We start from the raw sequence: 21255 nt of genomic DNA, 5'->3' as shown, positions 1-21255 counted from the left end.
TACCCCTATTGTTGTGCCTACTTAGCAACTGTACATGTGTAACTGTGTGTTTCTTAACGTTTTAATTCATATGTAACAATGAATGGTAGGAGTAAAAGAAAATTTGGGCCATTGAATGTGCAGCTTTAAAAGACTAGACAAAGGAAAAAAATTTAAAAAGATTTTGCTGCTGAATACAGAGTGAGTGAAGTGACAATTGGAGATTGGGATAGAAACATGTACAAAATTGAGAAGTTTCCATCAAACAAGTGTTCCGTTTTCTCATTTGAATGGAAGTCAATGAAGAAATCTGAGTAAGAAAAAATGAATGAAGCTTTGTTTATTTGGTTTACTCAAGAAAGACAAAAAGGAAATCCAATTTCATGGCCTATTCTGCAAGAAAAAACTGTATTTTTTAGAAATTAATTAAAACAATATTTTTCAACCTATGGGTCGCGACCCCCTGAGGCATCACAAAGCCTTGATCAGGTGGTAGTGGTCACAGGAGAAAGCAGTTGCAGCATGGCTGGTAACATATGTTTGAGGATAGGCTGCACAGATCTCTTAAGAAACTTGTTCATTTTATGCTCACTTGGAGCAAAGTGCGAAGACAATAATCACATCCATACTTGCTGCCATACTTGGTTCTGGTGGTCTCCAGAATATTTTTACTTGGAAGGGGGTCATGTATTCAAAAAGGTTGAAAAATACTGAATTAAAGGAAGGTGTGGACGATTTTAATTCAAGTTCAGAATGGTTGGATAGGTGGAAGAAGCAATACGGCATAAGGCACCTTTAAATTTGTGGTGAAAAACTTCCTGCAGATTCTCAAATTCTTACACAATTTTGTGGAAATTAGGAAAAATTACACGAGAAGAAACTCTTAATCCTGATCACTTGTATAACTGTGATGAAACAGGGCTAAATTATAAAACGCTTCTATCTAAAACTCTAGCTTCAAAAGAAGAAAAGTCTATCCAGGGCATAAAAAATACAAACAGAGGTTTAACAGTTCTTACTGCATTGAATGCAAGTGGAGACAATAAACTGAAGCTGCTGGTGATACGAAAGCCTGCTAAGCCTAGAGCTTTAAAAAATATCACTTTTTCCGCACTGCATCTACCTGGATGGAAAAAAAATGTTTTTAAGAATTAGTTTCTTGAAGATTTTGTTCCAGAGACCAAAAGATACCTAAAGTGCTTGCCTTCCAAAGCAGCCTTAATGCTTCACAAAGCTGATTAACACTCTGATGAGGAAGAATTGCAATGTGACAATATTCGTGTATTGTTCTTACCCCCTAACATGACGAGTTTAATGCAGCCTGTGGACCAAGGTGTTTTACAATGGTGAAAAAGAGAAAGGTATCATTGTCGTTCACTTAAGACACTTCTAAAAACAACAGAATGTGAAGGAACTGTCAAAGAATTTCTAAAAAAAGAAGTATGATAAAAGACGTAGTTGACTTTATAGCCAATTCTTGGTATGAAAAAAGTTGGAGACAATAAAAAAGTCTTGGACTAGATTTTACAGAATGAAATGGATACCTAGAGTAGAGACGAAGGTGATGTACCATTGGCAGAACTGATGAAAAAGCTTGCAGGATGGGAAAATGCGAATGCAAGTGATGTTTCAGAATGGATGAATGATGATGAACAGTTTGAAGTAATTGATCTTGCAATTGTTGAAATTGTTAGTGAACTAATTGAAGACAGCAACAACAAGAAATTACCTGAAGAAACTGTAGCAGTGATCACCCACACTGAGGGTTTGCAGTACTAGATGTGGCATTGCATTATATCGAGCAGCAAGTGGAAGCTACTCCAACAGCCACTATAATTCTTAGATGATATCATGACATTGCTGCTGAAAAACAGGGTTCCGTTTTAAAACAAAGGACTGTGGACAATTTCTTTAAAATGTCACTTGTATTTTTGAAACTTGGAAATGTGTGCCCATGTATGTACATGTAACACTTGTATGTATTATACCTTTTTTATATATTTTTCAATCATCATTGTGCTCATTGAACATTTGTTCATGATTTACCCATTGATTTAGTAATATTTACATATTATCAGAGATTTTTGTAATTCAAGTAGACTTAGCCTCAATTAGCTCAAATCACTTGGGCTCTACTGTAATCATCTTTACTTCTTTTACATCTACATCTACATCTACATTGATACTCCGCAAGCCACCCAACGGTGTGTGGCGGAGGGCACTTTACGTGCCACTGTCATTACCTCCCTTTCCTGTTCCAGTCGCGTATGGTTCGCGGGAAGAACGACTGTCTGAAAGCCTCCGTGCGCGCTCTAATCTCTCTAATTTTACATTCGTGATCTCCTCGGGAGGTATAAGTAGGGGGAAGCAATATATTCGATACCTCATCCAGAAACGCACCCTCTCGAAACCTGGCGAGCAAGCTACACCGCGATGCAGAGCGCCTCTCTTGCAGAGTCTGCCACTTGAGTTTATTAAACATCTCCGTAACGCTATCACGGTTACCAAATAACCCGGTGACAAAACGCGCCGCTCTTCTTTGGATCTTCTCTATCTCTTCCGTCAACCCGACCTGGTACGGACCTTTTAGAAACTCATTCAAACAGTCATAACATGCTATAGAACTTACCCTGAAGCCATATAATGCCTTAAATAACTTACAAACTATATCTGTTGCATTTTTTTACATTTGAAGGCTCTTTTAAGGTCACACATCCAGAAAAATAGTTTTCATGATTAACAAATTCACCTGCGCAACCACTATGCAATAACCAATCAATACGTATGTTTTTACTGTAGGTTGTACTTCCATTACAAAACTGCTCATGCCAGTTCCATTCTGTTGGTATCCTTTGTATCCTGGCTATGACTTCCTCTTGAACCATAACATATGCTCTAATCACATGACCAGATGTTGTTGTCCCTGCTGCACTGACCAGTCTGCCCATGTTGCCACCTGCTGTGACCACCTTTGTGATGATGTCTGCCATGTATCATGAATCTCTGCTTGTTTCTGACTCGTGAGCGTCCCACTTGAAATGTCGTAATTTGCTACATCCATAACACATCTGCTCCTGGTAGCTCATACCAGTTTTCCTTTCAGTGTGAAATGCATTGGATATTCCACTTCCATCCTTGCCTTTTAAATCCAACATTTGAAGTTTACTTTTAATGTATTCAACTGTCTGACATTCATCATTTAAAACATTGACCAAGTCCCTGATATAGCTCAAGGGTTCTGGTAAGGTTCTCTCTCAACATGTGGTGTAGCTTCTCCTTTTCCATCACTTTTCACTGGCTAATTTTAATTCATTCATGTTTTTTCCCAAAATTACTGAAGAATGTTGCTGTGTCACAACAGTCTTTTAACTGTAGTTTTACAACTTTTTTCTGCACACATTTTGTAGTGTTGTTGATTCTTTGGAAAATAATTTGTCACACTTTTTCAGTATCTCAAATTCAGTTTCCTTATCATGCATGAATTTAGTGGCTTGTTCAAGATTACTTCATAAATGTAGTTCACTGCAGTCAGATTTATTCAGCTCAGTATCCATCTTATCTACGTTTGTTTCCACTCTTGAAGCCACAGTACAGCATTTCTTCATTTTCAGATTCATTTTCATTTTCTGTTTCGAGTTCCCACAGTCTTCTCCATCAAAACATGGCATCTTACTGTCAACCACGTTCAATTTCATAAAGCACACTTGTCGAATAACAATTTTCCTTTTAGTTCACAGCCGATCACTACTTTTCTGAATGCACTGCTATTTTTTAGTTTACAACTGTAGACTGCTACAACGTTAAGAATATTTATTTAGGAAATGTAAATACATCTGTCTTTACAAAGTGAAAACATTCATGCCACAGAACTAACTGTATGTGAAATGTGTGTGTGTGTGTTTGTGTGTGTGTGTGTGCGTGTGTATGTGTGAAAACTGATCTACAGATCCTCTGACAGATCAGTGAACTTGAATGATTTGTATTGGATGAGGGCAAAATGGGAGGTGGGGTTGGGAGGCAGCTTGATTCATATTGGACAACCACCCTTCCTTCCTCTCTACCTCCCCTCCCCTCCGCTCCCAACCATTGGGTGACCTCACCATGTGCCGACTGTGAACTACAATGTGACATGTAAACCTGTTCTATTACACTGGTCAAAAACTGCTGACAGATACTGAGACAGCAATTTGGGCTTGTTCTCACACTGCCCCTCTAGTTCTGTTGTTGGAATGGAGCAGACTGCTGCAGGAATGCACATTTTCATCCAACTCGGAACATGCCATGACCTGAATATGCCTGCAGCTGAGGCAATGTCAGCTGATAAATATCGGCCACCACTGCCTGTTTTTACCGACGGATGTGAGAGTGGGGAAGGGATGGTGTGGGTGCACAGCAGTGAGACTGGTGGGCTGCTGTAAGGGGGGAGGGAAGACTGCCAGGCAGCAACACATGCTACCGCAGAATCAGTCTGCCACCTGACAGTGAGAGAAGAGGACCATTTGTCACTTGGCTGCAATGTGGTGTGTTGTGCACATGCACATGATGCAACTCATTCCTTACAATAAAGGTTTCTTCCTTACAACTCCTCTTACAGTATGCCATTGTTCTGTGTTTGGCACTACATGCTTAACTTTTCTGTGTCACTTGTCATAATTATTTTTTTAATATAGTGAAGATATACTTCTTTGTAAGATACGTAGGCATGTGTGGCTTTCTGTTTGGATTGATTTTGGATGATCATGTGAGCTGCATCACTTTTTTCTAATATAGCGAAATTTTAACGTTGTTGTGTAATATGTAGCTTTCAATCATTTTTCTGTAGTATGAGATTGATCGATTTTGTGAACTGTAGTGAAACTGTCTTTATATTTTCGATTACTGGTATCGTTTTAAAAAAAAATTGTTTAATGATCACATTGTTTTGTCAGTGACTTAGTATAACGTGACGCTCATAGTTGTTTATTTATAAGGCTATTCAACATTTACAGCAGGATACTGCACAATGTGATAATTTCTGCATATTGATCTTTTTTCATATGTAGCTTCCTATTACACGAATTCAAATCAATTTTCGATGACCATGTGAATGGTTGTCAAGCTAATGTGCTTCCAACAGGGTAATGCACAAACTCTTTTTTTCCTTCTTCTAGAATGCATGTGAAGCACAAATACCAGAACAAGGGGGGAGGGGCGGTTGGGAAGTGTCTTGACGACATAGGCATCAATATTTTTTTCTGCTACTGTCTTGGATCTGTCATCTTGTGGCTTTTACTTTGGTGTAGAACTGGCAGCACTGCAGACTACGTTGGCTCTTGGAGAGAGGGGGAGGGAGGGGTTGGGCAGAAAGGAGAGGTGGTGGAGATCTGCTAACAAAGCAAAGTGAGGTGGCTCTCTGTGGTTCAATACCATCATGAACTTTCTTTGAAAAATTTTCGTTAAGAGAGATACTTGAAACTTTCATTCAAAATCCAGTTTATGAAAACTCTTCCAGGCCATGTTTAATCATCTGTAAATTTATGTTGCTGCCTACCTAGTCTTTGTCTTCCATTTTTCACAAAATTATTCTTATAGTCTTATGCTTATCATCTAATATATGTTTTTATAATGTCAGGTTATTGCTAATTAAGGCTTATGCCATGAGGAAATTAACAATGAATGTGTTACTGTGTCAATATGTGGCACTATGTGCATTATGTAGTTAATTAACTTTCAGAAAGTTTATGTTATGACTCCCTTTCATTAACAGTGATACTTACTTGGCCTACCTCTGTCTGATGGATGGTGTTTGGCTTACAAGCCACAAATTCACTAACATTTCCTTCAGTGCTTTCTTATCTGCAGCATCATGTTAGAACTGAGACTATTGTGCATGTTGTATTTCGCTGGCAGCAGTATCAGCACTTCCTTATGTCCATGGGCATACCAGGCATCATGGTAACTAGTCATGTGCCAAGGTCAAAGAGGGTAGGGAAGGGGAGGGGCATCCTGCTCCTTCCACTCCTTCAAATTTTGCATGAAGCACCATCCACCATAAGCACCCGCACTCTGCAGCCAAGGAAGATAACATATCTGAACTGCTGAAAAATTTATCAACTGTATTTGCATTATTGACTTCCAAAAATTTTTTCAACAACTGGTTCATTAGCAAATTGGTAACACTGATCTGAAGCTGTAGATCATTTGTCATGGAATATTGGAATAGATCCATGTTTCTCTATAAATATTTAAAAATGAACATTTGCTTGTAAAATATAAATAATGAAACAGAAATTAGTAATTGTTGGAAATGAGTTTTACCTTAAATGATGGGTCTTTGTGCCTTCAAGGAATACAAAATCGAATTTTGGTAGAAATTTCGCTTATATTACGTTGAATACATAATTTTATGAGTTACACTGAAAATTCATATGTGGCAATATTTAATTTGTGCTTGCAAAGTGTGAGAAATCGCACAGTACGTGGTAAGTCACTTTCCTGAGATATTAACTCTGACATTACCTTTGATAATCTCATATCTCTCACTGTTAATGTGTTTATGAGGTGTCTACAAGCAATACATGTTCTTCTGTTGTCTAAGTAATGTTTGGTAATAAAACACCTTATTCCTTCCCTAATAAGACAACTATGTTGTACATCTGTTTGTGGTGGTGTAGTTGCTTACTCATTTTTATTTTCCTGAGCAATGCATTAGCTTTACTGCTCCTACATTGGTGCTTGAGAACATTTTACATGCAGGAATATATTCTGTGAGGTTGTGTTATGACTTACATCAAAAGTGTACCTGATTAGTTATACAGTATGTCTGTTTACCTGCTTAAATAACATGTATTTTGCTTCAATTATAAGCCTGGCCATGTCAGTTTTATGACATGGAGTTATTAGATGTATATTCTCAAAAGGAGGTGTTATTAGTATTTGGGTAAATAATTTAATTTTTGGGCTCTAATTTGATGAATATGTGTATATATGGAAATTAACTTGTGCCTTTTTTTGTTTGTTTTCAGACACATGTGACATCACATTAATTGATTTAAGTCTTCCAGTGTTTCTTATGCATTAACCTCAACTATCAATTTAAGTATCGTACTTCTTTCCCTGCCTGCGTATTTATCTGATATTTTAGAATTTTTTCAACATCTTAGATGTGGTAAATAATTAATTTGCGACTCTCTTGTGTTTTACCTCCGTAGATCTAGCTGAAAGATGCTGTTATTGCACATAACGTTTAGTAGACTTATGTCATTTGTAATAACATAAGTAACTGGCAATTAGTAGCAGTGTTTATAATTTTTCAAGTGACTAACACAGTACATTATCTATGTCCCTCCTAAAATGGTGCCAGAGAGCAATTTTATTATGGAAATATTTTATTTGGGGGTGTTTTGTGAGTAGGCCTAATTAGTTACAGTCAGTTTTGCATGCTTAGCTAACTGCAGTTGTAAGCCTAGTCAGGTTGTTAGGCTTAACTTCTAAAATGTCAGCTATTATTTGGTGTTTAAATCTAGTTTGGGGGTATAGGCTTATACTTTAGAATTTTGGGCACTAATTTGGTGAATGTGTATATGTGTGGAGATTAAATCACACTTTCTTTTACACTGCAGACATATTTTTGCAGTACTGTAACATCTCATAAATTGATATTAGTCCCAGCGTTTCCCATGTGTCAACCTCATGTAGCTGTATAGATATTGCACTTTTAGCAATGCCGACATAGTTTTCAGACATTTTCCAACTTTTTCAACGTATTAGATGTGGAATGTGAAACATTTGCGACGTTGTTACGTTTTTTAACCATGCAGCAATCTATTGGTGGCAATACGAAATTGTGTTATAAAGATCGAACTTCCTCAATCTTCTTGAGGTGCTAAGCACTCGTTTCCTACAATGCAGCCATTTGGTGGTGACAGGAGAAAGCAGGATCTCAGAACGGACTTGATTTTATTAAGTTTTCAGGGCTTGTGGGATAGTATTTAAGATAAAATCGAATTTTAACAAATACAGATTCTTGTTTCATTTTTTCTATTTTATAAACAAAAGTTTTTAATTATGTATAGAGAAATATGCAGCCTTCTTGTTCCAATTTTCCATGATGAATTATATATATTGTAGCTTCAAATCAAAGTTACCAATTTTACTGGTGAGCCAATCCTTAAACAAATATTTGGAAGTCAGTGACGCAAATTTAATTGACAAGTTTTTCAGCATTTCAGGTATTTTATAATATCTGGCAGCAGAGAGTGGGTGTTTTGGGCAGGAGGTGCTTCATGCAAAATTTACAGGAGAGTAGGGTTGAGAGGTAGGAGTGCCTCCCCTCTACCTTCCCCATCCCGATCCCAGTATGTGGCATGATGTCATGAGTGCCAGTATGGCCTTGGAGATAAGGAAGTGTTGATACTGCTGTTAGCGACATATAACATGCACAGTTGTCCCATCTGTGGAATGACACTGCAGATAAGTAAGCTCTGATGCTGATGTCAGCGAGTTCCTGGCTCATATGTCCACTGCCCTATTACTTGCCTTTCCATTTTTCAAAAAATCGTACAGTGTGATTCATTGAGGAGTGTTCTTGTTTCATGATATGAACATACAAAATAGATTTCCAAATACAAAGCGATGTATAGAGTCTAAAGGCTATGATTAATTACCTAAAAGGACAAAATTTCTAAGGTAATTAGGTCTTTTCTGTCTACAGGATGAACCCGAAATCCACAGAAATAATTTTAGATGGTGTTCTGAGATTTTTCTTAGTTTAAGTGTAAATACATTAAAAATGAGGGTGCTCAATGAGTAATCGAGAGAAGCATTTTGGGAATTTCTAGGAGAAAAAAAATTCAGGCAAATAATGTTGTGTAAGACGTGTAAACGCCTATAATTAAAAGGATAATGAGGTGCATGGGACATGTAGCTAGGTGATGGATGGTAGATGAACCAAGGAAGTTCTGTTCTGGATTCTAAGAGCAACTAAAGAACAGAGACTTCAACCTAACAGTTAGTTGGTAGGTGATCGGTGGGTTGATTGATTTGGGGGAGGGGACCAAACAGCAAGGTCTTCGGTCCCATAGGGTGGGGAAGGAAGCTGGCTGTGCCCAACTATGCAGATGACTAGATCGCATCTGGCCAAACGTGGGAGTGTAGATCTGGAGACAGCATTGCTTGTAAACGTCTGGATACCATTTCACATTCCATACATATTCATACATTAAAGGAAACGGTAAGGCCACACTAAGAAAACGGTAAGGGATTCCAAATTATCGACTTCCCTCAGTCCCCACCCACAACCCAATGCCATCGACATCCATAGATCAACATATAGTAGTGAAGAGATTTTTGTTCCTTTTCTCCCTCTCGAAACACTATAGTCACAAAGACGATTTACTGCCTATTCTCAGAAATATATAAGCGCAGTTTTCAGACATTATTATAGAAACGTCTAGTAAAATCATAAAATCACTGTTTCACATTTTTAATTGAAAGAAATGGTAATTTATTTGTGTCGTATCCTGTGAATATTATTTATCTGGCGTTTTACTGTGATTAGACATGAATACATGTTGCATTTCCCTCTCAGAGGTCGTCAGCGTAAGGCTGCAATGGCACATTCTCATTCCAGAAATCCATCCGCTCTCCATCCTTGTTATGGGCGACAGTAAAGTTGTCCTGCATCAGCATGTAGCTGCGGGTTTCATTGTTATAGGATTCCCATATTACAGGGTCCGCCTCGGGAGTGGGATTCCTGTGAGAAAACGTATACATGTATTTATAAGGATCATAACTGTTATATAGTGGATTTTTTTCTGAGCACAGATCAGATGTTTGGCTTTTTTCTTGGACTTCATAAGCCAGTAACCAATGTCTGTTGTACCTGTCTACAGGATTATCTAAAATTTAGCAAATAGCGATAGGGATACTGAACATACTGTGTACATACCCATACTTGGTGAAATTAGTCCAGTACCGAAGCATATTCCTGCGTATACGATCTTCTTCAGATTCTGGATCCAAGTTATATTCGGTATCTTTCCTCAGGAACAGGAATGGTAACTCACCTGAATGGGATACACCTGGAACAAGGGATTATTTACTTTTTTCAGTTTTAAGGTATTCTGGAGGGGTTATTCATCTACATGAACAATTAAATCTATACTCCATAAGCCACCTTACAGTGTGAGGCAGAGGGTACTTTGTGTATTACTGTCACTTCCTCCCTTTCGTGTTGTAGTGGCGAATGGTGTATGTGAACGAAGACAGATTGCTGGTATACACTTACGTCCATGGGGGCTCGTATCTCTCAATTTTATCGTCCGGTCTTATCGTGAGATATATGTGAGACGAATCAATATATTGATCGATACTTCTCAGACTGTATGCTGTTGGAATTTTAACAGTACACAATAATGTGATACACAATGCCTCTGTTGTAGCATCTGCAACTGGAGTTAGATGAACACATCAGTGACGCCTTCACTTTTACTAAACGAACCTGTAACGAAACGTGCTGTTTTTCTTTGGCTTGTTTCTATATTCTCAATCAATATTGCCTGGCGAGGATACCAGACTGACGAGCAATATAGAAGCATCGCATGAATGAGGTTTTCGTAAGCTACTTTCCTTGTAAATGGCGTGCACTTCCTGAGGATTCTTCCAATGAATCTTAGTCTAGCTTCTGCCTTATCTACTATTAACTTTATGTGGTTATTCCACTTTAAATCATACCATATGCATACTCCTAGATATTTTACAGATGTGGTTACTCTGCAATCGTGGAATTGCAGAGTACTGACTCCTTCTGCCTACTCATCCACATTGTATAACATTTATTTATTGACGTTGAGAGTCAACCCTAAATCCAAGCACCAAGTGTCGATCCTCTGAAGGCGTCTCTACAATTCGTTACAATTTTCAGGCATTACAACTTCTCTGTATACAATAGCATCATTTGCTAACAGCCTTACAGAGCTCTGCTATTATCCACTATGTCATTTATTTTAATACCTTTTTGATGTCTTGACCACACTTTTTATTATTTTCAAAATCACCTTACATGTCTTATTTTCAAAGGCTATAAAATACAACATAAAACCGGTTTCAGAAGGTATGAAAATACGTCACATTTCACCATTGATTAGAGACATAGTGTAAGGAATAGCGTATGGTTTTATAGCTTACCAGTGTTATGTGAATCATGTAAAATTGTTCATTAGATACATTGTATCTCGACAACATTCTCAATCAAGAGAAAAGTGCTTACTGCTACCAAGGGACAAACTGAAAGTTAAGTGGACTAAATAATTAAGTGGCGCTGGATATGTGGTGTATGCTGCATTTGTTTGCTAACAACTGCATTTCCATCGTTACATCACATAAAACAATTTCACCACTAGACAATTCATGGAAGATACTATAACAATGTTTTACAAAAGGTATCTCTATACAAAACAATGGATTAAAGGTTTTCTGAGTGGTCGAAAATAATACATTGGAAGAGTACACTCAGTGGTCCTGGGGTGCATGGGGGACAACTATCTCATCATCATCACATCATCATCATCGTCATCATCATCACTATCATTATCTCAGCCTTTCCCCACATCATGTGGGGTTGGCGTTGCTTTGCTGCATCCTTCTCTTCCATAAATGCCTATCCAGTGGTTCTTCTCTGAGCCATCCTTTCTCCCATAGGTCCCCTGCTACCTTGTCTTTACATCTCAGTTTCATTTTTCCTCTGCTCCTTGATCCTTCGATTCCTCCCCATGTAGTACTCCCCTCTTCTCTGCACACGTCCATACAATCTTAGCCAACTTTCTTGGATCTTATCCCCCATGGGCCGAATTTTCACTGTTCCTCTGATGTACTCATTCCTTAGTCTATCCTTTCATGTCACCCCATTCATCCACCTCAACATTCCCATTTCTACCACTGCCATCTTTTTCTCTTGATCTTTTGTAATTGGCCAAGTTTCTGCACTATACAGCATCACTGGCCTCACCACAGACTTGTAAAGCTTTCCTTTCATTCTGCAGCTAACCTTCTTATCACACAGTACTCTGTTCAGTTTCTTCCAGTTCATTCATCCACTATTTATCCTGCCCTCTATTTCGGCCTCCAGTCCTCCTTCACTTTGCATGTAAGAGCCTAGGTATTTAAATTTTTTGACCAGCGTCAGTTGTTTTCCTTGCAGGTTAATATATAGATCTTTGGCATCCTTTGTACACATTTACTCTGTTTTCACCATGCTAATTCTCATTCTCCTTTCCTCTAGAGCTTTTCTCCACTGTTCAAGTTTGTCTTGAAGTGTCTCCTGGCTAGGTTCACAGATTACATCACTGGCAAACATCATGCTCCAAGGTGCCTCTTTGTTCACATCTTTGACTAATACATCCATGACAAGGTCAAAGGGATATGGGCTGAGAGCAGATCCTTGATGTAGTCCTACTTTCACTGGAAATGCCTTTGTTGCATCTGCACTGCTTCTGACTTATGTCATTGCACCTTCACACATGTCGTCTACCACCGTGATATATTTTTCTGTCAGGCATTTACTTCTCAGACATCTCCATATCTCTTGCTTCAGCACTCTGTCATATGCTTTCTCAAGATCAATGAAGGCCATATGCAGTTTGGCTTGTACCTCTCTGTGCCTCTCTATCAGTTGCCTTAGTGCAAATAGAGTGTTGGTTGTTCCTCATCCCGTCATAAATCCAAACTGTTTTTCACATACTTCACTTTCTAGACGCAACATCTTCTCAATTATCTTTTTCCAGATCTTCATTGTGTGGGGCATGGGTTTTATCCCTCTATAACTGCCACAGTTTTGGATATTCCCTTTCTCCTTAAATATGGGAACCTGTATACTGCTTCTCCGGCCACGCGGCATTCTTCCCCCTTTCCAGATCTTCTGCATTAGATCTCAGAGAATTCTATTTCCACCAGAACCACATACATCAGTTCCATCAATAGCACATGCCAACCATGCCAGACTGCCTTATCGACATTCCTTAACCCCGAACTTCAGTTTAATTAAAGCATCATCCAAAATACAGTCATGTAAAAGCTAGTGCAATATTATGTACATTGTGTACAGTAATGGTCCTATGGCACATCGTGGGGTACACACAAGGATACTTTTATGCGTGAAGATTTTTGTATGTTAAACAAGATTTGCTGTTCATAGAGCATTACAACAAACTGAATTGTGATGCTACAGAGATTTTGAAACAACATTATAAGTTCAAATTACAAAATGAATTTAAAATGAAAATTTTAAATTTGATACTAAATTTCTCAGCCAATGTAGATTTTGTACAGTTTTGCATTCGGCGTCAAACATGAGGTTTTTTTTAGTAATGCCCATAATCTTTAATGGTAGTGACGATTACTATTGATATTATACCTCTTTGTTGGGGTACTGAGTAATTTGGTCGTCGATAAAAAATTCTCACATTTTTAGACGTGATTTTACAACTACAAAACACAATCTACATCGACCAAAAGTTAAGACTTCTTTTAAAAAAAATGAGTGAGATGAAAATAATGGAGTTTCTGGTGCTCTTTGTCGAATTTTGTGTATGTTATTTGCGATGAAAAATGTAGGTGAACCTATGCTTATTGAAATGGTGAGTTGACAGTGACATTGTTTTAGAGTATGTATTCGTGTGGAAGGAGCAGGGCTAAACCCCGTTAATGGCGCCCTGAATTAAGTTTTCTGAGGTGGCCTAGACGATATGAAGGGAAAATACCAACTTGTCTAATTCGCGTTTGTGATCTGTATCTCATGACTTTGTCCCAATATCGATCTGGACTTCGACCTCGACATTGATCTCGACCTGGACATCGGCATCGACGTTGATCTCGACTTGGACTTCAACCTCGACCTCTATGGAACGTCAAAAACTAATTTTCTGTTTATGTCTCTTAGTTTGAACAGCTGCGCAATAGTCCGGTTGCAAGAAGAATACAACCCCAACCTAGGTAATTTCAGGGAAAAAACAACTTTCTAGAGGGCTAACATAGATCAAAGCCAGATAAGATTGTCATCCAAGATAAGCATGTGAGGCTAGGTCTAATGTCTGTGATGAATCTGTAAAGATAAGTCATACATGTTCAGGCATTAAATAAGCTGTTTATTTGAGGGATGAGATTAATGAAAAACCCACACTATTTAAAAGATGCACCAAATCCACAACTTTGAAATTCCATCAAAGAAATTTTGTACCAAGCTTTATATATATTTTTATCGAATTAAAAAAAAATTTTCAAAGAAACAATACATGTACCTTTCTCTGAGAAACTATTCAAGAGATTTCTACAAAATTTTCTCTGTTTAATCTCTTTGCATATAGTAAGCTTCTGTCATATGGTTTCTTGAATATATCGAATAGAAGAATTTTAATAATTTCCTAATTATAATTCTGTAAGTACAATATAAAATTCATGCAAAATTCCAGACACTTTGCCCCATACCTTAGCCTACACTCATATTTGCAAAGTCTGACATTTATTGGGTTTTCAGAAACCAATGTATAAAATTTTGTAATTCTACCCTTCATAGATTCTGAGAAAAAGTGACATAACTTAATAAAACATAATTTTTAAGAAATGCAATTTAAAGTTCACTAATATATTTTCTTATGTCACATCTTCAGAATGCCCCAGAGTTGTGCCCTGTGTCCTTTTCCATGTCAAAGTTTCTCTTCTGGTTTCTTGTTTCTATCCTGTTTCCTTTGCAGATATTCAACTGGCTTTTCTGCTGCAGAGAGGCATTATAATTTATTTTTTTCAAGATGTCTTGGATGAAATTTATGAGCATAAAGCCCATTCTCTCTAGTACCTACATCTTCCCTACGTTCCCACCACTAAATACAAGAACTGCATCATAAGTTGCAATTCTGACACTTGTAGCAGATGAAAAGGTATGATTTCAGGAAATCGTTTCGATTTAAGTGAATTTAGAGGTCGGCCACAGTGGCTGTGCGTTTCTAGGTGCTTCAGTCCAGAACCGCGTGACTGCTATGGTCGCAGGTTCGTTTCCTGCCTCAGGCTTGGGTGTGTGTGATGTCTTTAGGTTAGTTAGGTTTAAGTAGTTCTAAGTTCTAGGGACTGATGACCTCAGATGTTAAGTCCCATAGTGCTCAGAGCCATTTTTTTTAATTTAGAGATTCATTTGGATTCTGGGTTTAGCTATGACAATTTTTTTTAAGTTCAGAATCGACCAGAAATCTGTAAGTTGGCTTGACAACATCTATGATTCAATTTGGAAGCCTCTTCTTGTGAAAGTAGGGATTGGTATCCCTCTGAAAGCATAGGTATTTACACCAACTAATGTGATACATATGATGAAATGAAATGTTCATCTGTTGACATCATGTGGAGATATGTAGCTCATACTTCAGATTAGCTAGTTTTCTATATACTCTTTGTGACCATGAAAAAAACTGAATTCTCCTTTAGTAGCACACAGAAGAAAAAGAATTGCTTCTTCATAAACAAAGCAGCTGATTTCTTATTGTTTCTAAGATATGGAACAGAGTCACAGATTATCTGTAAAATCAAAGAGTATATGTCACAGCCTTGCAGATGTATCCCATTCATGTTTCCTTGAAAGTAATCTATGGAACCGTTAGTCACCAAGGTAGTAGTGAAGTGTTGCTTTAAAAAGTGGGCGTTACAGGGAGGTCATGTCACACATTTAATTATTTATCAGGCACTTTGGGTGCGATTTCATCATTGAAAATTTGGGAATGTATTGTCCATGAGTCCCAATAAATGAAAAAAGATTGAGAATTGATATTTTCTGTCAATTTAATGAACATACACCTAGAAGTAAAACTGGTGACAGGCTCACTCGATGTTTAAGAGGAAACTGATATCAGAATTTCTGAAATAACGAAGGTTTCACAGCATAGGTGAGTTACAATTCGATGGCTTTTCAGTTCAAACAGAAGCACCATCGTGAGCAGACCACTCACAATTATAAAATCTCTCAAGTCATGCATCCTATATACGCATTTACAGTCTTAATGAACTACAACTCGTGCAAGCTTTTGAACAAGAATGACTCACTGTTTCCGTGAGCGTTCATACTAGACAGTCAGTGAGCACAAATATGCATGACTACTCAGTGTATTTATTGCACTTTGGGGATCGTCGAGTTTGCTCTTGTATGATAACCATGTCGGGATTTTTGTGGCGCAGTAGTTAGCACACTGGACTCGCATTCAGGAGGATGATGGCTCAATCCCGCGTCCGGCCATCTTGATTTAGGTTTTTCGCGATTTTCCTAAATCGCTTCAGATAAATGTCAGGATGGTTCTTTTGAAAGCGCACGACCGACTTCCTTCCCCATTCTTCCCTTGTCCGATGGGACCGATGATCTCATTGTTTGGTCCTTTCCCCCAAATCAATCAACCAACCATGTCGTCATTGTAGACTGGTAGCTGTATTTGTTTCTGTATTCGTAACCCTCTTACAGACCTGACGTGAGTGACACTGTTGAACATCTCTATAAAGATGTTAACGCTGCCAGACATCTCCATACAGTGTTTGAATTTCGAGGGCAGCACAACAAACAGCAAGAACGAACAGATTGCAAGAATCTCCTGACGTTTTATTACAACAGCTTATACTCTGAACGGTTTTATACGAAAGCTAGACTTACAATCTGTTACATAGGGGATCGTAAGTCAGTAATCATGTAGTTAAGTATAAAACAATATCTCTAAACGAGAGTGGCATTACAGACAAGGAAAGAGACTGAACTGCAATGGCTTGCGTCATGTTCATATACAAGATGGCCGCCGAGTGAGATCACAGGTATTTTCTTCGTCCGCTAAAAGAACTTCTTTAAGAAGAAGTAGTGTCAGATTTAAATTTTCTTTGTTTCATATATTTGTTGTGGTGTCCATTCTTGTCACACAACTGAATATTAGCGTCCCAGCAGTGCTTATTCTTGAGAAAACTTCGTGTTATATGAAATCCCAACAATTGCGCCACAACCCGAAATTTTGTGTGACATAGACACAAAAAATTTTATTCAAGTTTTCTTGATATTACGAAATTCGTTTAAGAAAGACAGCTACTAGTTTCATCAGTGTCTATTGTCGCAATAAAAGTGTAACTAAACGTATTTAACTAACACATTTCGTATTGTTTACTAGTTAGACAGACACGATCTAGGCCTAAATTTTCCGAGTTACAAACGTTCGAAAACCTAACCAAACACGCTTGATAAGGTAAATTCTCTAAAAGCAAAGTAATTACTAATTCATTCTTCTGTCATTGTAACTCTATATCAGTACAAAAACAGCAACAACCGCACATAAGTCCTGTGTGTCGTTTTTTGTATACATACAGCCAATCTCGTGCCCTTGACAAATTTAAAACATTCTTTAAACTTAATTTTTCTTTTGAAACTGACCATGAGTGAGAAATGTGGGAGCTCTTATAGGGTAGTGAGTAGAGGGATTTGCTGCCAATCTTGTAGGAAATATTTTCACTGGGGCGAGGGGGGGGAAGCAGTGAGGAGAATGTTGAGAAACAGAAGAGGCTCTCCCCTGGAACTGCAGAGCATGCAGTAGGAACAGGGCTAACTCATGTGATAGAGGACTTAGGGAATTTATGTGAGGACTTCACAAAAGAGGATCATGTAGAGATAGTGGGTGGGATGGGAAACAATTTGGATAGGGATAGCACATATGACATAGGTGGTGACCTCAAGAAGATAGCTTTCCTGACTGTTGGAATCAATGTACACTTTGTTGAGCTGGGAACAGGAAAGGAAAATCTGTGCCCTTTAGGCACAGTTGGAGGAAACAAGGAAGGAACTGATAAGTATCAAGGGACAGGGGGGAGGAGGGTGGTTGGGAACTAGCAGGTGGTAGGAGGATAGGAAGAAAGAGAATGTGAGCCTATATATTTATCATCAATGCCAAAAACAGGAATCTACCACTGCCAGAGTTAAGTGGAGAAGAGCCTCAGTTAGAATGAGGAGCAAGAAATGTGTGGCACACTTCAACCGAGGCCAAGAAGCCTAGGAATATACAAAACGATAGGAAGAAGAAGGTGCTGCTGCGAGGTAGTAACCATGGGCGCGGTGTAGGCCCTCAGTTACAGGAAAGTTTAGGGTCGATGTACCAGGCCATCAGTATATTCAAGCCAAATGCAGCGCTAAGTCATGTGATAGAGGACTTAGGGTCCTTATGTAAGGACTTCACAAAAGAGGACCATGTAGAGATAGTGGGTGGGGGGGGATACAGTTTGGGTAGGGATAGGACATATGACATAGGTGGTGACCTCGAGAAGATAGCTTCCCTGACTGATGGCATCAATGTACGCTTTGTTGAACTGTTCCGGTGTCATGATCGATCACACCTTCATGGGACTGTGAGAGGAATCAATGTGGAGTTAGGGATGACTCGGAAGGCAGCCAACTTTGCTCATTTTTCTCTGGTGGCTGTTGGGACTATCAACAGATAGGGTTCACTAGGCATGGCCTACACCTAAACAGGACTGGGAAGGGAAAACTGGCACAGCTGATTCATGAATGTATAGAGGGTGGACCTGTTGTTATGGGCAGGAGAAATTGGTATTTTTTAGGATAAATCCTGACAACAGCTTCTCCTGTCTAAAGAGTATCTCCAGCAGTTTAAAAAATACTGAAACAACTACTCAAAAGACAGATTTTAACACTTCAAATATCACATTTACCACATGTCACAAAGAAAAACAAACCATTGATAAGATACAACTATTAGAAGTTGAGCTTCAATCTTTGAACTGCACAGTATTTTGTATTACTGAGGACTGGTGTAGAGACACAGAAATCCAACATGCAGTATTATCATTGAATGAAATGGCAAACTCTTACTGCAGAACTGCTTCAAGGGGCGGAGGATCACGCATTTATATCAGAAAAGGAACATAGTTCAAATTAAGACATGACCTCAGCAAAATAAGTGAAGACAAACACTTTGAAATATCAGCTATTGAATTAACAGGGCTTGATATCACCAAGAAATTAATCATTTTGTGTGATCTACCAGTGGTAGTGTGGACCCTTTTTTCAATAAATTATCAGAAGTTCTAGATAAAATCTCAAGTGCAAAGGTCAGCATAATTCTGTGTGGGGATATGAACATCAACACTAACATCATAAATGAATCCAGCAGTACCCTCATAAATATCCTTCAAAGTTTTGGCATGTCCCTATTGGTCAATAGTGCAACAAGGGTTACTAAAATGATTTCATCAGGAACTGACCGTGTGGCCACAAATATGGACAGGGAAAAATGTGATGTAGCTGTAAAAGACCTTGGACTATCAGACCATATATGTCAAATAACAACAGTAAAATCAGGCATTGAATCATTCCATAAACTAAAAGCCTACAAATGACATCTATCAGAAATCAAAATAAAAGATTTTTCAAAAAAACTAGCAAAACAAAGCTGTGATGACATGTACAGGGAACCCAATGTGAATAAGAAATTCTCTAAATTCTCCATATAATATAAATTGAACTTTGAAAAGGCATTTCCAAAAGTATACATGTCTGTATCAATTTCACACAAAACAGATGGATAACAGCGGGTATTAAGAAGTCCTCCCAAACACTGAAATGCTTGATGTCCATAAAAAAGAGTCACAATGATTCATAATTCTTAAATTTCTATCACAGATACAATATAGGAAGGTGCTGATTGCTGCAAAAAAAGTCATTTCATGACAAAATAATATATAATGTTGAGAATAAAAGCAAAGCAGTCTGGAATGTTATAAAAAAGGAAATGGAGAGAGGCAAAGAAATGCAGAATAACATACTGCTAAGGGAGGTGGATAATGTAATAATGATCCAAAATACTTGGCAAACCATGTAAATGAGCATTTTTCAAGTATTGCAGAGAAGTTACAGCAAAAATTACCTGTAAATAATGTTGCACTACATACAATGATGTTACTTCCAACCACAGAGAATGAAGTCAACAAAACTGCTCAAAAACTAAAAAATAAAAAGTCAGTATGCTTAGATGAAGTACCACACATTGGTGTGTACTAAAACAATGCATAGAGATTATACAGGGCCCTTTAACAAATATAATAAATGAACCCTTCAAATTAAGGACATTTCCAGAGCAGTTAAAACAGGCAAGGGTTGTACCTTTGCTTAAGAAAGGTAATGCAGAAGAAATAGCAAATTACCAGCCCATTTCCCTGCTGTCAAGTAATTATGAAAGACAGATTAATGAAGTACCTGAATAAATACAGTCTTTTAACTGAATCACAGTTTGGTTTCCGAAGTGACAAAAATACAGAGACAGCCATAATAGAATTTACAAAAGTTGTACTTGATGCTCTTGATAAAGATGAATGTGTCACAGGCATATTTTTTGATCTTTCTGTGGCCTTTGATACAGTTGACCACAAGATTCTATTAAATAAATTAGAAGCATTAGGACTAAGAGGGGTAGCTAATGACTGGTTTCGATCATACCTAGCAGATAGGGTACAAAGAGTAGAGATAAAACATACTTCAAATAGATCTAAACATTCAGTAAAACACTTGTAAGAACCAAAATACATTAATAAAGGCGTTTTGCAAGGTAGCATATTAGGACCAATACTATTCCTCATGTACATCAATGACTTTCCCAGTAGTGTTACTCATGGTGAAAAAATTCTCTTCACTGATGACAGCAATATTACAGTCACAGAGAAAACAAGAGAATTCCTCACAGAGAAAGCAAATGAAACTCTCAATGAAGTTTATGATTGGTCAATAAGCAATAAAGTGACATTGAACATAGAAAAACTAATCGCATGAATTTCAGTTTGAAGAGGAAAAATGACAATGTTAAATTAAATATAGATGGCACCTCTATAGACTGTGTCACAAATGCAAAATTTCTAGGAATGAATATTGATTCTCAGTTGAAGTGGTGTGAACACACAAAGGTACTTGCAAACAGAATGTCATTGGCATGTTATACCCTTAGAATCCTATCATCAGTGTGTAACATGCAGTGTCTTTTAGTTATATACTACTTATATGTACACTCAGTTCTTAACTATGGCTTTCTGTTTTGGGGAACAAATACACAAAATATGAACACAATTTTTAAGCTTCAGGAAGGAGCCATTAGAATAATAACCAAAAATAGTAGTCGAGCTCATTGTAAAGATCTGTTCAAAACACTGGGGTTTTTAACTGCAACATGTGAATACATTTACCAGTCAGCTATACACATCAAAAATAACATTGGTAACTACTGTACAAACAGCTCT

At 37.8% G+C, this 21255-nt stretch overlaps 1 protein-coding gene across 1 annotated transcript in view; it reads right to left on the bottom strand.

Moving 5' to 3' along the window:
• Positions 1–9426: 9426 nt before the first annotated feature.
• Positions 9427–21255, bottom strand: part of LOC126473938 (cholinesterase-like) — a 55708-nt gene continuing 43879 nt past the window's right edge. Inside the window, exons 9-10 of the mRNA XM_050101297.1 lie at positions 9908–10040; positions 9427–9712 (exon numbers count right to left, since the gene is read on the bottom strand). Coding sequence (XP_049957254.1) covers positions 9544–9712; positions 9908–10040 — 302 coding nt within the window. The 3' untranslated portion in view covers positions 9427–9543. The remainder of the gene's footprint in view (positions 9713–9907; positions 10041–21255) is intronic.

Source organism: Schistocerca serialis, chromosome 4, assembly GCF_023864345.2.
Source record: "Schistocerca serialis cubense isolate TAMUIC-IGC-003099 chromosome 4, iqSchSeri2.2, whole genome shotgun sequence".
NCBI classification, from domain to species: Eukaryota; Metazoa; Arthropoda; class Insecta; order Orthoptera; family Acrididae; genus Schistocerca; species Schistocerca serialis.
The sequence above is the reverse complement of the archived record's forward strand: the minus strand, read 5'-3'. Positions and strand labels throughout refer to the sequence as shown.